The sequence below is a fragment of the Nyctibius grandis genome, chromosome 9 (assembly GCF_013368605.1).
Source record: "Nyctibius grandis isolate bNycGra1 chromosome 9, bNycGra1.pri, whole genome shotgun sequence".
In the NCBI taxonomy this organism is placed as follows: Eukaryota; Metazoa; Chordata; class Aves; order Nyctibiiformes; family Nyctibiidae; genus Nyctibius; species Nyctibius grandis.
Window position 1 is genome coordinate 3,282,532 of NC_090666.1, and position 17,151 is coordinate 3,299,682.

Below are 17,151 nucleotides of genomic sequence, written 5' to 3' on the forward strand. Positions count from 1 at the left end.
GAGCTAAAGCTTCTGCCGTTCTCCTGCTAATGAGCTCGGAAATGCTGTCATTAATAAAAGCCCAATAATAAGGCATGAATGAGATAATATCCATAATAGTGTACAAAATACTTGCCTTCAGAAATAGTGATAAGTCGTATTTCAGTACTGAAAAATGCAAGAGTTGTGTTCTTTACTGTTTTTTCCTGCGTACATTCCTTGAATGTTTGCTAAGGCTTGGTGTTGAAACTGGCTGCTTTTAGCTGTCTGACCACACAGAAAACTGTCAGCTCCTTTTAAGGGTGGAAAGAACCTACGGAGGAGTGGGGGAGGAGAAAAAGAAAGAAAATGGATCTATATAATGAACAAACAGACTTACGAGGAGCATAAAGCATAATCACTTTCTGCCCACTAGAGGTTAGACTGAAAGTCAAAGCTGCTACACATGTGAAGGTTACTTGGTAGGAGCATCGGAGCATATAAGGACACCAGTTATACTGGAGCAGACCCATTTTTGCTGTGAAAGAGGCAAGGGATGAGGTAGATCCTAATTTTTGTATTAGATTATCCTAGTTAAACTCTCTTTTGCATGCAGGTGGTCTGCCTCTGCCAGGAAAGACTAGGTTGTTGGTTTTTTTTTTTGTCTCAAGTGGGCTTTTGGAACAAGGCTTTCTGATCTGGGCCATCTCCTGGTCCCATGTGACGGTTTGTAGCTTTTTAGCTACAGTTTTTGAAATATGTAATTACTCAGGTTCCTGCTTGTTTCTGTACTTTATTATGGGAACGAATGCTGGGAGCTGCTAATTATTTAAAATGCCTGTTGCGCAGCTTGATAACACCTAAATGATGAGGTCAAAACCCATGGAGACTGACACACACAGTAAAATGTCGAAGAGCCTAGACAAGTACAGGTCTAAAACTCTGACTCCGAGGAGGCCAAAATAAAGACATTTATTTAGCTATATGCACAATCTTCAACATTGATGACTGGTAACACTGCAACATGGATTTTGTGTCAAGTAGTCAGCTGTCAGCTTCCATATCTTAGATGTTAAAGGTAAAATTTTGTGCTTGACCAGAAAACTACATAGTCATTTCGAAGATACTAGCGGCCCCTTTTAGTCTCATGCTCTTGAGCTAACGTTGTTTTAAGGTAGGTGGTATGCTTACCAGGTTTCTAGCTGGACAGCCATGACAGTTAGGAGATAGGATATGGTTTTAATTTTCTCTCCACCAATGCCAAGACTGTATTAACTTGGTTCTGTAAATTTTGCAATCAATGTGGTTGGGTTGGCCTAGCAAAATGATTTTCTTACTGGTTTAGTTCAACCCAATGTGCGATAGAAAACATGTGTATAGATGGCACCATTACACGTAGAGAGAAAAAAGGCCCATTACTGAGAAGAAAAAAACAACACAAAACAACAAAAAAACCTCAACCCAAAATATTTGGGCTGTAAGATGTGAAGAACTACATTACGCTGTTCTAGTAAGAAAAAAATGCATTGGAGGTGTTTCTTCTTCTCCAGACAAAAAAAGAAACAAACAGAAAAAAACCCTCTGACCACTAGACACCATACTACAGTTAAGAAAAAGTGCGAAACTGTATGGTATTGACAGAGAAATTTGCAATCATTCTATTTACGGCTCTAGGTTTAGTAGAATTTTAGGGTAAGTGACCTTTCATGGTCCTATGCTTTTATCATCCTTTCTTCCTTGACTTGATCTTATCCAAGGTTTTAAAACCCTGACAATTAGTTTTAGTTACTATCAGCTGTGCATTGAGGAACTCTATTAAATGTAGGCCTTACCTTCCATAGTAAGGGTAGTTGTTTAACGATGTCCTTAACCAGATGGTAAGAAGTGGCAGACAGGGGACCTGAAGGCTAGGTTGTTTGCAGGAATATGTTTCTGACATGATGTTAAGACAGAATTTGACAACTGATGCCCAGTTGTTCCCTCCTCATTTATGAAACACCTATACACACCGTTTCCAAGTGCACTTCAGTAGAAGATGCCCTGTTCAAATTGGAACTTCTCATCAGATTCCTCGAGAAGGCACAAGCATTAATGAAAGCGAAATAGAGGCTTCAACAGAAATTGATGGTGTTCTTGGAAAAATATTTGAGTTTTAAACTTGGGAAAATTAATCAAGACATGGCTTTCAAATGTGGATGTTAGAAGTTGCATATCTGGAGGTGCTATTATTCAGCTTGTAAGGAGATGTAAGCTGAGTTTTTCAAAGAGCTATTGTCATAGCCCGTACATTTTCTCTCCGTGACTCACTTTTCTGTTGTTCCAGAGAGAGACCTTTTTGGAGCAGAACCTTTTGACCCTTTTAGCTGCGGGGCAGGAGATTTCCCTCCAGACATTCAGTCCAAACTAGATGAGATGCAGGTAACTATTGGGTTATCTATTATGCGGTTTTCTACGGTTGCATGAATGTTCTTGAAATACATATCTACAGTGTTCTGAAAATGTATTCCAGACTGCACACACAAATACATACAAAAAAACCCCCTCCTATTTCTGACTATTCCTTTTGTAAGTATATCTTGTGGTCTTTTGAGTTGGAGTTTGAATTTGTCTGCCTGAAGATCCCTACAAATGTTAGCCCATGCTATTAATACAGACACCTGCACTGATTTAGAATTTATCAGCAATGTAATCCAAACAGCTACTGCTGCTCTTGCCTGGGAAGGATCTGAGTGAGCATAAGAGGAGAGCTGAGGCGAGAGCCCTTACAGATACACCCATTCTGTTACTCTTCAGTTCCAGCAATCACCACCACTGCACTATACCCTGGTCTTTCCCTCAGTGGCATTAGTCTGGTTTTCCATAGCATTGGCATAGGCAAAGTACATGCGTAAGGGGCCATGGCAATTTTCTGCTGCCTTTAAAAATAGCTGTATTTGACTATGGCACTCTGGGACAATTAAACTATTGACAACTGATTCAAGAATTCTGAACTGATGTGTTTTTATCAGAAAATATTTGTTGATTCTGAAACACTCAACAGTATCTGTCCAGTTATTGACCCAATTTTGAAGCAATTCTAGGAGAAAGCCTTCAAGTTTTGGAATAAATCATTCCCTTCAGTCAGACTTTCCAAACTCTAGTTCCTTGCCAGCTTGCTTATATGATGTTTTTTTCAGCAGCCTGCCAGCAAAACAGAAACCTGAAAATACTGGGAATTTGAATTTCTAGGATCCTGGCTCCTCAGCAGAAAGTGTTCCCAGGGCTTCCAGCCCTCTTGTATCTCGAGAGCCCACAAAGTCCAAGAGAGCTAACTCTCGGGCTCCTTCAGTTCCTCTCTTCTGCCTGGAGAGCAGCAGAAACATTTCAAAATGGCTGAAATAAGATTTAAATACTGTTTAATTTACCTAAGTAAAATTTTTGAATTCCTGTTCATTGTGAAATTTCATTTTCCATGTCAGTTTAGGATGGTGCCACTGGCAAACTCCACTCACTGTGAAGTAAGAAATTTAGATTCTTGCTCACCTGTACTCTGGCCCGTATAATTTCAAATAGCAGCTAAAAGCCAAAACTGGCTTCTTTGCAATTCCAGTAAAAATGCTTGTGTTTTGTGAATGCTGTGATGTTATTACCAAACCCTTTAGCACAAAAAAACCCAAATCTTTTAGCACCTCACACTGATACGTGTCAGTGTTTCCATTGTGTATAGTCCATTTTAGGAAAAAGTATACTGTAGTATCTGCGGGTACTGGGAAGAATCCTGTGACTGTAGCTAAATGTCACACACTGAGAGTTCTTTTTACAGGTAATATTTTGGCAAAATTTTATATTGTTAGCATATAAGGCTGCACAGTGTTATCAACTCACAAAACGGCAGTGAATGGAACAGTAGAAATCTTTATCAAAGATTTTTGAAGTCATAAAATGAAAAACTCATGTCGGCGTTTGTACTCTCTGGACCTAAAAAAGCAGACAACCAACCAATAACAAAACCCCCAGGCCTTTAGGTCCTTACGGTGTCCTATTACAAAGAATATTGCATTGGTCAGGTGTTCCCCCTGGACATATGTTTTAGTTTTTCCAACTTTTTAATCTGCTTTATAAACTAGTCTCACAATTAGAGAGTCTAGCATACCAGTCTTAGCATACCCTGACACTTTCACTGAAAATTAATTTGTGGGTCTTTACGCAGACACAAAACTATTCATGTATAATCCAACTGAGAACAAGTGTGAAGCTGAAGAGGTTACGAAAAAAAAAATATTCTGACTTTGGCCAAAGCAAAAGCTATATGCAGTTATTTTACTAAGTGGTTGATGCAAAATACAGATTGAAACATGTTTTTCCTAATATCTCTTTTATCTTCTTATGCTTTCCTGGGTGCCTAGCGTCAGCGATGGTTAGTATATCATATTTTAATAATGGTATTTAAAGCATTTGCAATTGAAGTGTGCATGTGTTCATGTCTGGTGTTTTTATTTGTATGTGTGTACAGATATATAAATATAAAAACCTTTAAGATTTATATTTTATGTATACACGTATTCCATTAAATACACAAAGGTAAGTTGTTTACAAACACACCTAACAGTTCACGCTACAAACTTATTCTGAGAGGGTATTAAATACAGTTTACCCTACACTCAGAGTGGCAAGCAAGCTGCCTCAGTGCCAGGCGGTGACAGCCTGGTTGGAGCAGCTCAGGCCAGGCTCTCTTACCCTATTTCTCATGTAGAGCTATGTCAGATGCCTCAGCAAACATGCCCCAGTCTGCAGCAAAGCTGTCTCAGCATATGTGTGCGTTGGAAGGTGATGTGTTAGCTAAGTGTGAGAGGAAAGCGCAGCACAGCAGAAGAGGTGTTGGAGAATAAACTCTTAAGCAGTGGGTGCGTTTCCTTTGCATCTGATATTCCGAACTTAATGAGATCGGATAAAGCACCCTGACCTCTGGGGGAACATTTTTATGTTTAAACTTTAGTGAGAATCCAAATTTCACACGTAGGCTCTTTCTGTTCCATTTCTCAGTTCAATCTCTGTTGATCTTTTTGGAGAGCTCAAAACTCAAACATGTGCTGAGATGTGACTTTTACAGCTCAGGCCTCTCTCTGATGACTATCCAACCTCCTGTTTCCCCCCACCCTTATGCTGAAACATATTTTCATCCTCTCTATGTTGACTGTATCCAGACATTAATAAAATGGATCTATTTTCCCAGAAATCTTGCAGTGAGGGGACGTTTCCTTGGATCATGAATCATACCAGCAACAGCTGCTATAATTTATTAAAATCTCAAGGTAGTTATATCATAAAGCTTCCAGGAGCTGCAAGCCATTCTCCCTTCATGGCCTGAAGCAGTCAGTAGGCTTGACGTGTTTCCATCTCAAATAAGTTATGCTCAGCCCTCTAAGTTATCTTCTCAGAGACGTGTAAATTTATCATTGGTTCATTGGGTTTGTGCTGACTTAAGCTCATTGAGTGAAGTCACTGTGAAGTGATGAGTGAGTTAACCTCAGAGCCATAAGGTTGACTTTGGCAATTTATCTTCTGATAAAATGGAAGTTCTTTGTCTCTTACTGTTTATTGTTTTTAACTGGAATAGCTCATGTCTTATCTATCATAGACACAAAAAAGTGGGAGTTTTGGAAGAGGGATTGTTTTCAGGTTACTTTTTTCTAGTGAAAATAAGCTTTCCTCCTTTCTTTTAGAGACCAATCAAGTATGTTAGTACAATACCATCATTTTTTTGGGTAACTAAGATGTTCAGTCCTTGAGTTAAATTACGTTGGAAGTAAGAAAGTTACTTGACGCTGTCATCATGAGGATATGAACACAGAAGCGAAGCACAATATAGATGCACACATTATATCCCATCCTGTTCCCGCTCCTATATAGTATCAGGGGATGGCCTTTTTCTACATTCCCTGAAAATCTGCTGATTTGAGAGGTTTTCTGACCAAATGAGGAGTTACTGTTTCCTGAACCTTTAAAGTACAGGAAGCCACGGCACATGTTTTTTAATGAACAGGTGGTGTGTTATGCTATGAACACATGTTATTAGAAGCTGAAATGTCTGAACTTTACAAGGCAAAATATTTTAAATGTGTATTAAAATTAATAATGCATATTTTATATATATGCTATGTAATATGTACCAAGTGCTGACTATATATGTCATTTTAAAAGAAAAAATATTCTGCCTAACACATTAATGGAGTTTATTAGAAAAAAGACAAAACCAAACCATAATTTATAATCTGCTCAGTCATTCCAACTGACTGCATTGTTATTACAGCTGTGAATGGTGGGTTTTGGAGTGGAGAGTCAGAAGTAGGCATATGCTGTAGGATGGATACTGTAATAACCATATAGCAGCTTCAAGTAGGAGCCATAAGACTTGAGAGACGTATGCAGTTCAGGTATATATATAAACTGTATCCCTGAAAGCAGACATGAAGCTGAAAGTGTGCTGCATTGCTGTGAGAACTACGGCATAGGATACTTATTTATTGTCTGCATTAATCACAGTTCAACTGTGTCTGGACATAAAGGAGAATCTTCTCTTAAAACCTTGCCTTCCCATGGCTCGCTTGACTACAGCTGATTGGAAATTTTTTTTTTAATGATATCATATATTCACCAAAGTATAGTTTTGGAGATTCCAAACATTATTTAAGAATTTGGAGTTATTTTGCAAAACTCGGGGACTAGGAATGGAGATGGCTGTGGGAGATCTGAAGTCTGTGCTTTCCTGATCTTTGAAAATCTGATTGCAATCACTTTGCCAAAGTCTGCTGGATAGGGGTGTTCTGAGTTTTTTTCCCTTTTGAGGACTGCACTTAATTTAATGGGAATATTGGTCGAGACAATACTGCTTTCTCTGGTTTATACTCCTGCGCACTTCATGTCTTCCACTTTAATATTCATAAAGAAAAAATCTGGATTCTACATTCTTTTAAAATCTGAAGAATGCCCAGATGGCTATTTAGATTGCCTCAATGTCTTCTTTATGTCGTTGGGCTTTTTTGACCCTGTGGTTGGCATGGAAATTTGAGCCTACTGGTGACTGTAGTATCTGACCCTTGATGATAGTGGTTTTTGTGTGATCTGACAGGTGAACATTGAAATACCACATTGCTGTTATAGACAGCTATGTGCATGAGCCATTTTTAAGTATGCATGTGTTAACACTGCAGTTCCTGGCACTGTAGTAGTGGGGTTTACTTCCTTCTCAATTCTGCCCGTAATAGAAGCTGGGTTCTCAGGTATGCAACTGATAACAGCACCTGGCAACCACATCACTGTTTGCTTTTAGAACAGACAATAGTTCATTATGGCAATAAAGTTAAAAGGCTTTTAAAATAATTATGATGCATATAGCGCAGCAATCTCTTAATGGATTAACATGGATCACATTGTAAATATGTGAAAATGTGATTGTTTTATATGCAAAATCTCACAGATTAAAAGAGGAGGAGGAATAAATGGGGGGGGAAAGTGGTCTGGAGTGAAGTTGCAGTGGTCAAGGAGACCACTGTTCTTCAAGAAAGTAGAAATAGTTCAAATAAAAGTCAGAGCAACCACAAGCTAAGTAATAAGTGACAAAATATCAATTTGTGTGGAATAAAACAAAAATTAAAATACCCGACATGATCAACATAGGAGCAGTGACATGCGCTTCCAAAACGCATAATCTGATTTGCTCTTAGCTAGCCAGAAAAAGGGCATTGGAAGTGCAGCTATGTAAGACACCACCAAACAGTGCTTAGATGTGTAGAAGAAAGATCAGAGCATGCAGGACGTGAATGGGATGTGTGTTGGGTGAAAGGGCTCTCCAGATTGCTGAGAGTGAAGCTGGTTGTCCTTGTTAAACCAATTGCTGTAGCTGTTCTACTATTGCAGCTGTATCAAGCATCCTCAGGTTGAAGCACAAACTGTCCCTTTTACCACCTCAAAACTGGAAGCAGCCTTTAAAGACTTTGAAAGATTAGCATTTGAGACACACTGTAACTGCGGGGCTTACAATTTAACAGGCTAGACTGTCGGGCTAATCCCTGAATTCTGCTCCTGTGTACGGAGTCCTCCTTTGACTGCAGTTACATCAATTAATAGTATCTTCTGTGTAAATGAACATGGTTTATAACAGGATGTGTTTCACTTGGAACTTCAGATACTGTTTACTTGAAATATGTTTTGCATTGAATGCTCTTCCTGTTAGCTCTCGGAGAAGTACAGAGGGGTTGGGAAAAGTCAAATACCTCAGTGAGCTTTGGCAGCACCATGTCACCCAGGTAAGGCAAACTGGGTAGCACAGTTGGAGAAAGTTTACACCTTTAGGAAAATTCAGATTTTACTTGGAAAATCTCAGATCGTTTCGTAACCATTGCCAGGAAGTTTATTCTATTTCTCAGCATTACTCTTCTGATGGCAGTAGCTAATGGGGTTATTAAAATATTCATACGCTTTTAAAATTCTAGCCTGTGGTTTAGATTTGTTTGAAATTAAGCTGATTTGATGTGGGATTTATCTTTTAAAAGCAAAAGATATGCTCTTGAGGTACTGCTGTGCATTATGAAAAAGGCTTGAGTTTACGCCTAATCCCAATACAGATTGCTTTACAAAAAGGTTGATTTTGTTTACAAGATGTTTATTTCATGAAAACACATATTATTGATTTCATAGCATAGGATCAGCATTCTCTAAGTGAACTGTATGTTAAGGCAACACTGAACTGAATGTTGTGGCAGCTGCCCCTGGAGCTGATGTCATCATGGCATTTCTCTTCAGAGCCCTTGTTTCCAATTGCTTATAGCTTTACAGCACTTTCACCTAACAGACTGAAATTTTCTTGACTCAAAGGTGACTTTTCTCTTGAAGGTCAAGCCACAACTATTCAGCCTCTTTTAAAGTAAAAAGAGAAATGAAAACAAGAGCACTTTCCCTGTATTAAAAGTGCTGTTGTTATTGTAGAACTGGTGCAAGCTAAGTACATTTTGTAAACCAAGCACAGGTACGTGTAGAATTAATTTCTTTTCAATAGTCTGTGGTAGCATCTAGCTTATAACTATTTTTGTGTTTCTATTAATCAAACTAACGTGAGTACAAGGAGGAATTTTGGTTTGAACTTTTTTAGAATTTCTTGTACTTTCTAAAGACCACTGCATTTTCTTTCACTAAGTTACATGCCTTTGAAATGCAGTTTGTTCATTTGCAGTGGAGCAAGTATGATTTTATTCTAGTGGAGCACAGATGACAGTAAGCTCTAAAGCATTCACCTGTCAATTTAGGTGCACAGGGAACAATTGAGGACAAGCCTCTGAGATGTGGTTGAGTACTATGCTTTTTGTTGGACTGCTTCTAAGATAAGGGATTACTGAATGTAGGAGACACCTGGTATTAGTAACAATGTCCGTGACTTATCTGAATCTTTTAAGTGTAATTATAATAAACTCTTTGCTCATATAGCCCTAATCTTTCCTGCTTATAAATCATGTTGAATTTTACTCAGGAACAATGTGGTGCAAGTCAAGCTTGTTTGTTTTTCTATCAGCCTATGTATATGAATATTCAATATTTTTATTCTATAATATTTTCTTCATTTTATATACATACTGTATTTCTTTTGTTGTACGAGATACATCCTAAGTTAACCACTAAGGCTTATTAAAAATCAGCTGACCAAACAATGTAAATGTCTGTGAATTCACCCCGAAGTATGCTGATGGTTTATCTGCCTAAAGATAAGCTCAAATTTAGACGTGTTTAGAAAGAGAGCTTAATCCTTCAGAAATCACTTTCCTTTTTATTAACTATGTCTTGTTTCATTGCAGGAGGGGTTCAAAATGGGATTAACTCTTGAAGGCACGGTATTTTGTCTTGACCCACTAGACAGCAGGTGCTGATGCCAAGAAACTAAATGTGAAAATCCTACACAGTGGGTTTTTTTTAAACTCTGAACATGTATTCACAGATATTACCCATGTGCCAAAAGTTGCTTTTTTCAACGTGTAAACTCTTGTGAGGTTTGCTTCTGTAAAAATCCCACTTAGTTCCAGTCTTTCCCTGTACAAATGTAAAAAGTTGTTTATGAAATATGAATTAAATTACGCTGTTGTGTTTCTTTCTCTCACACTTTGGCCCAAGTTTACTACGCTTTATGACTATTAGCCTGGAGAAGTTCTTCAGAAAGCTCACACATACCTCTCTCTGTTTGCAGACATGCAAGCATGATTTTTACATAATACTTTACTTGGCAGCGTTTTGAAATTATGTTTTTAAGCCATTATTTAATATTCAAGCAGTAAAATGATGAATGTCCAGTACCAAAATTTCAAATTGCAGTGAAAAAGCAGAAAATACTGACTATTAGTATATGCTTAAAAGGTAAACCTGGATGCCATATCATTGATTTCCATTACTGTGTGTGGTTACTATACTGTATATATGTTGTTATTAGTTTATAAAATCCAGAAGATTTGTAGGTCCTTAATTCATATTTGAGAAACTAACAAATTGTTAGTATGCTAATTAGTGTTTAATGAGCATAGAAGAATTGCTAAATTGCAGAGCGGACAAAGTAACTGCCCTTTGTTTTGATATTTTATAGCTGAGCGATAAAGTATGTAATTTGGAATTCATTACGTGATAACCATAACTTAAAAAGAGGATTATGGTCTTGCATTTACTTAGGAATTGATGTGATTTTGTGTATAAGCAGGCACTCGGTGTTCCCTGGGCTCACTTCTGTAAGTTATTTTCGACACCTGAATGTTTACAGTCAGGCTCTGTTGAGTGTTTTTTCCACTGTCTGCTTGAATGTTACATGTCTTACTATAATCGTGAAGCTTGCTGCAAGAATTCAACGTAAGTTAGTAAGTCCTTCATACCCACTGGTTGTTCATGTTACAGAAATAACTGCACACCAAAATTTTGAGCTGCTAGTGAGTTTAGCGCTGACCTGTCTTTGCATACGCTTCATTAATCTTTAACATAAGCAATAAAATAACATCTTAAACTTATCTCAGAAAAGTATTATCATTAGTGTTTTGATGCCCAAACTCCACTTTAGTTCAATTAAAAATCTTTTAAAACTCTCATATTTTCCCCTCAAAACATACAGGTGTGGAAAAAAACAAAATTTCAGAAATTTTTTTTTAGCATTTTCTTTCCTTTTCATGAGAAGTTTTTTGTGATACTTATGGTTTTGTCCTTGGCAGTTACAGTTTACACCAAAAATGCATTTTGTGAATTCGTCATCACATGTACATCTTCACGCCTTGTTCAACAAAGTACTTCTGCATATACGTTTGAAGTCCACTGAAAGGAATGGGGTTATTCCTTTGCTGAGGTTGACATATGCTAGGGTACTTTGCTGAGTGGGGGCCTTAATGTCCCACATCACATCAGTCTTCCTCTCTCTTTGTTCAACATTCATATAGAGTATTATATATAAATATATATATAAAAATATATAAGATCACTAACAAATAGAATAGTATATGTTTCATAAAGAAAAGTCTTTATAATTTTGTTTGTCATATAGTATTTTGGAATTTGTACAATGAGGATGTTTAGTAGCCATAGCAATGGCCTTTTGTAACAGATAGAATTTGTATTTTTATTGTACTTTAAAAAGCTTTACATAATAAGCATCTATTTAGTGGTCATTTATTATCAATGGTAACACTACGATAATATTTGCACATTTTAAGAAACCTTTTTCTTTACTGATTTTTATGATAGCTGACTGCAAATGGCATGGTTAAATATTGCATAACTGGTCAATCCATACAAAAATACTTTAATCAACACAACAGTCCATTTTTAATGAAAAGGTTATGTGATCCAATTGGAAACTGTATTTCTATGTAATCTCAAATGTCTGTTTAATTTTGCCTAAAATAAATGTTTTTAAATAAATTGCATCCTAGAACACAATGTTCATTCAGTAAAATGCGCAGTGGAAGGGAGGGTGGGGAGGTGCTTAACTGTTGGGCAGGACCTGCCACAAAGAATGGATTAGTGCTGAAATGTGTCAAAGTCACCTTATGTGCCGGAAAGAATCTGATCTCAGCTAGTGGAAAATAACTCCAATGTTGGACCTTTATTGTTGAGTTTGGTCTAATCTGTTAGCAGAGAAAAATCCTGTTCTACATGCAGCTACCTCGTACTAGTAATTAGGCCGTAACTCTCTCTACAGTGCTTCATGGATTTAATGGACTTTTATTGCTTTTTTTTTTTTTTAATACTTGGCTGCTAAATATACTTAGCTACTAAATAACCCGAATGGTTATTTAAGGTCTAAAGGATGTACTTGAAGTCTTTCTGAGTTCTAGAAAACAACCTCTGTAAACCAGGTGCGTTAATGGGACAGACCGCGGCATATGGTATTGATGCTTTTGAGAAAAGAAAACTAGTCTTAAACCTCTTCCATTTGTGCAAATGGGGCTTGGACAGTTTGTAGGAATGGACACTGTGAGGACTAGCAAGTAAGGGGTATGTGTAATTATAAACACAAGCAATTCTTTCTCAGAACATGTCTCCATGTTCCCACTACTATCAGTGTTCTTCTACAGACAGTGCAATAACATAGTCTGCTAAATCTTCAGATTATTACTTTAAAAATGTATATTTGAGAGCAGTATAAGGAGTTTAGGTGATTGCTCTTGCTCCGTTTAGAGAAAACAGGAGTGTTCCTGTTGTTTAGAACAGAATTTTGTCTGTGGAAACTGTCTTGTTACAAATTCCTGCTCTGTCTTGTTACAAATTCCTACTCTTTCAATTATCTGTTAAAAACATCGTCTCTTAAGCTCTCTAAAAACAAAAATTTAAAAAAAATCTTCGTAGCTGGTTTGGACTGAGAATGTGAAGTGATTCTGCTAATTGTGTGACAATAGGCATTTCACTTGACAGAAGCCTGTAAAAAGAGATTAACATCACCCACTAGTTTAGAGATGCTACAGCGGTACTAAACAAGTTGTGAACAAGACTTTTTTTGGACTTGTAAATTTGCCCTCCAACAAAAATAAAATACCAGTGCAACTGGGTGCTACCAGACTTGTCCACACTTTTCCTTTTTTTTTTTTTTTCTTAAACTTCTTTAACTGTGATCACACTGCTGATCGTGCTAACTGTGATGCTATCACTTTGTGGACGTGTAATACTAGATTTTAGTTCCGCTTGTCAGCTGCCCAGCTACTGTGCTGGTGTGTCACGCCAAGCTATATTAACACCTAGAAGCAAGATTCCTCACTCTGTTCCTTTTTTTTTTGTATGATATGGACTATTTTACTCTTTCTACCTGCTTATTACACCATACCTGAGTAACTGAGGTGCTTAGGTTAGAATTCTTCTCAAGTCAAATAAGCTGACACATGGTAAGTTTGTGTGTGTTCTTTTTTAACTGTTCATAAATTACTGAGCATCACTGCAAGATGTTCATAAGCTTAACCCATTGTCTTTACTTCAGACTGATTTCTGAGTGACTCTTTTTTTTCCTTCCACGTGATGGATGTGGTTTGTGCTAAACTTATAATTAATTGATCAAATCACTCAAATTGGCAAAGATCTAATCCTTCTTGTGGCAAAAGCAATTAGATTTCATTTTGGCTTCACTGATGGAAAGGAAGAAAGGAAAAAGAAAATTCTCACACTTGCAGAAGTAAGCGTGGTTGTGTAATCCCAGAGGTGACTGAACGTGCCAAGGAATGGGGCTGGCTCGGAGACTTCATTATGATTAATTTTCAATTTGTGGAACTAAGCACGTGTCGTTCCCACTGAGCAATTCTGCTTCACAAAAAGAGTCTCTTCTGCAAAGGAATAGAGTGCCACTGCCTGAGAAATCTCTAGTCAAACATCCAGAGCTCCTATTATCATTACATCCTGTCAGTCACTAGAGATCATACCCTCTGGATACCCTCTTAAGACAAGAAATGCATTAATAATTGCAGGCAAGCTCTCAGCTTTCTTAATTTGACACCTTGGGGTTTTGTTGCTGTTTTTAAAATCAGAGGATGCAGTAGTCACACTTGGGAAAAAAAAATCTGAATAACTGTCCATATGTTTTAAAATGCAACCAAAAATGCCTGCTAGTACTTGTTCTGTAAGCTTCAGCTAAAAGACGGGCAGTAGGCTTTGGTACGTCATTAGCATGCATTTCCCTCGCCCCTTTCAAGACATTCTTCATGAGAGACTGAGACATGCATTGCACTGTCAGCTGGTGAAAAGTACGTAGCAGTTCTCGTCAATGAAATAAGGAACAGGATTTCGAATATATCGTGTTGTTATTTCAGAATCGTAGGCAATGTTTTGTCAAAATGGAAGTCTGACGTTTGTAATATAAGCAGCCTTCAACATTCAGTGAGTGTCGGTGCATAGACTAAAGAAACTGCACATTTATTTATTCATCAGACCAAAACACTTTCTGGAACTACAAGACACTTTCAGTGGATTTCATGGACAGCGTACCTAATATTTGTGTGTGATGGGGTAAAGGTTTCTGAACGTATGAATATGCCATTTACCTTTTGTGTTTAAGAAATTTCTTGAGAGTCTAATTTAGATACAGTTTGGGATGAAAAAACCCTGCAAGTTTAGTCTCGTACAGTGAATTCTGGAATGGCTTAAACCTATTTTAAGGCTCATATGAATGATAGCAATAAAATCAGTACATTTGAGCTTTTGTACTTTTTTAGGTTTTTTTTCCCCCACATTTTCCACTATTTATTTCAGCAAAGCTTATGCCTCGCAATAAAGAATAAGAAGGAGCAGAAGTAGATTAGGAAGGAAGTATAGAAGAAAAATAGAGGGGAAAAAATGTCATCTTGTGCCAACATCATGCAATTTAGTAACATTGCAGTTTTTTGTGAAACTTAACTGACTTGATAACTTCTCTCGTTGCGCCCCATCACTTTTTATGCCTATCTCAGGATTGCACAAGGGCTATCAAGAAGCAGATTTGCCATATTTGCAGGCCACAAAAACTGCTGATGGAGCTGTTTGAGCTAGCCAGAAACAAGGAATGTTTTTCCTACCACCTGTAGCCTCATTACACAGCGTAGGTAACTCGCAGTGAGCCTCTTCCAAGATGCCTGCTTGCCCCAAGCTCCAGTTGCCATCCATTCATCCTGATTTCTAGTTGTTTGTACCATATTAAAGACCAAGCTAAGTTGTCTACCTGATGAAGGCTTCCAAAAGGAGAGTCTTCTGTACTAAACCATTACAAAAGTGCTCTAGCTAATTGTGCTTATTCCCATATTGATTGGAAAGCATGACAAAAAGAATAATGATCCTCTATATTTTCTAAATGCCTATTAATAAATTATTTATATAAATTAATCTCCTTATGATAAGAGCTTTTCCAAAACAGGAGACGTGGAACAGACCCTTAAGAATTTTCATCAGTTCTGTTTCCTTTGCAGCTTCACCCTACACACAAGCTTTTCTGACTAAAAAGCAACTCAGAAAATCTATTCAATTGAGCATTTGTAAAAGCTACTTGGGCTCTACCATGCATGACATTTAAATTGTTGCAAGTTTTATTTCTTGTATGATTGTGTTCTGTAAGCATTTTATTCAGTAAAAACAAGATGCTTTTTGAAGCTTCTGCGCAAGAATTAGAATTGGAATAGTTTGAGCATGTTTCACTGAAAAAGACTAAATGAGTTCTCTAGGAATCTGTACTGGGTCACTTTTGGAAACTATTGTGCATTTTAAATATTTTGTTGTTCTTGGTTTTTTTAAAGGAACTTCATTGTTTTCAGATAAAGTGATCCTTGACACTGTGGAAAGACTGAGAAAATACTGAGCCTGTGTGCTCTGTTGGGCTAAGATTCTAATGAAGATACAGTTCTTGAGGGGGTAAAAAAACAACAAAACCTATTTGAAGGGCCTTGATAGACTGTAAAAAGCTGGGTTTTTTCATGCTCATCATTAATTTTTAGGGTATGTTGGAACAGTATTATTCACACATGTACTTGGCTAATGGTTTTGTAGTGGAAGAGAGCTACTATAATAGCAGATTAAAGTCACCTACAGTTTAAACAACACAGGAATGGGCTCCCCATGTTTTTACTACCTTGTATGTATTAGAATACAATGAAGAAGCCAGAATAGATCTGAATTTCTGAGACGCTTCAACCCTGTAAAATAATGACATTACCACATGTAATTTGTGACAGATAAACCTGGGATGCAAAATGAGCAACTACATTTGGAAAGAAAAATAAGGTAAGAGAGTTTTCAAGATAAGTGAGAGTTAATGAGAAATTTTACATGAGAATGAAAATGTTCTGTGGGATTGCTTGTCTGACTGGGATTAGCCATCCTCTATTCCCAAGTGAAGAAATATTTACGTAGTTTTAACTGCTGATCAGACGTATTGCTTCTGAGAAGCAAAAACCTAAGTAATTAAAATGCCTGATGCTGTTTCCAGATTACCGATAGAAGTGTGTAATGATCAAAAGTTTTAATCTTGACTTTACAAGTTCTGTGTATGTTGTCTCATCTTTAAGATTGTGAGTCTATACTAAAATCTTTCCTACAGGGTGTTTTAGGGTTTTAAGCATTCACTGTGTGTATTTTGATAGCACCTGTAGATTGCCATAGTATTTAATGTACATTGTAAAAAGATGAGACAAGGCTGTGATCTGTGTGTCATCACTGTTGGATGCTGTTGTAACATGGCAATGGATTGATGTATGAAACTGAAGTAATATAATGTCAGAGAAGGTTCCATTATTTAATAGTCTTTTAAAAATGTAGGTATTTTAAAAGAACAGAGTGTTATTTAAAAGTCAGAAATATGTGACTAGAGACCTAAGTAAACAAGATAAATTGCCTCTTGGCACTCTAACAAATAAACCACTAAGGCCACTAAAGCCACATGAGTCATATAGCCGTAATGAATCTACTTGGAACTTAGGAAAACAGGGATTTGTTTTCTCAGGACCACAGATTCAGTCTCTCACAGACCTCCGCAGTTAAAAAGTTGAATGCCAAAGGGGGGAAAAAAAAATCCCACACAATATTCTAAACAATATTTGACTCTGATCCAATGTATTGCTGGAGATAAGTTTACATCAAGGTTGAACTAGAAACACAATCATCACAAGCAGTAATGCAGACTGCATATTGTGAGAGTTCGACCCTTTAGAAATAATAGCCTTCCTTGTAAAAGGCATTCACTGCTGAAAAAGCATA

At 37.2% G+C, this 17,151-nt stretch overlaps 1 protein-coding gene across 10 annotated transcripts in view; it reads left to right on the top strand.

Moving 5' to 3' along the window:
* GULP1 (GULP PTB domain containing engulfment adaptor 1) overlaps window positions 1-11,871 on the top strand; it is a 163,459-nt gene extending 151,588 nt beyond the window's left edge. For all 10 annotated transcript variants that reach the window (XM_068407587.1, XM_068407589.1, XM_068407593.1 and 7 more), the window contains 2 exons: window positions 2,282-2,376; window positions 9,783-11,871. In XM_068407587.1, coding sequence (XP_068263688.1) covers window positions 2,282-2,376; window positions 9,783-9,854 — 167 coding nt within the window. In that variant the 3' untranslated portion in view covers window positions 9,855-11,871. The remainder of the gene's footprint in view (window positions 1-2,281; window positions 2,377-9,782) is intronic.
* Window positions 11,872-17,151: the final 5,280 nt, after the last annotated feature.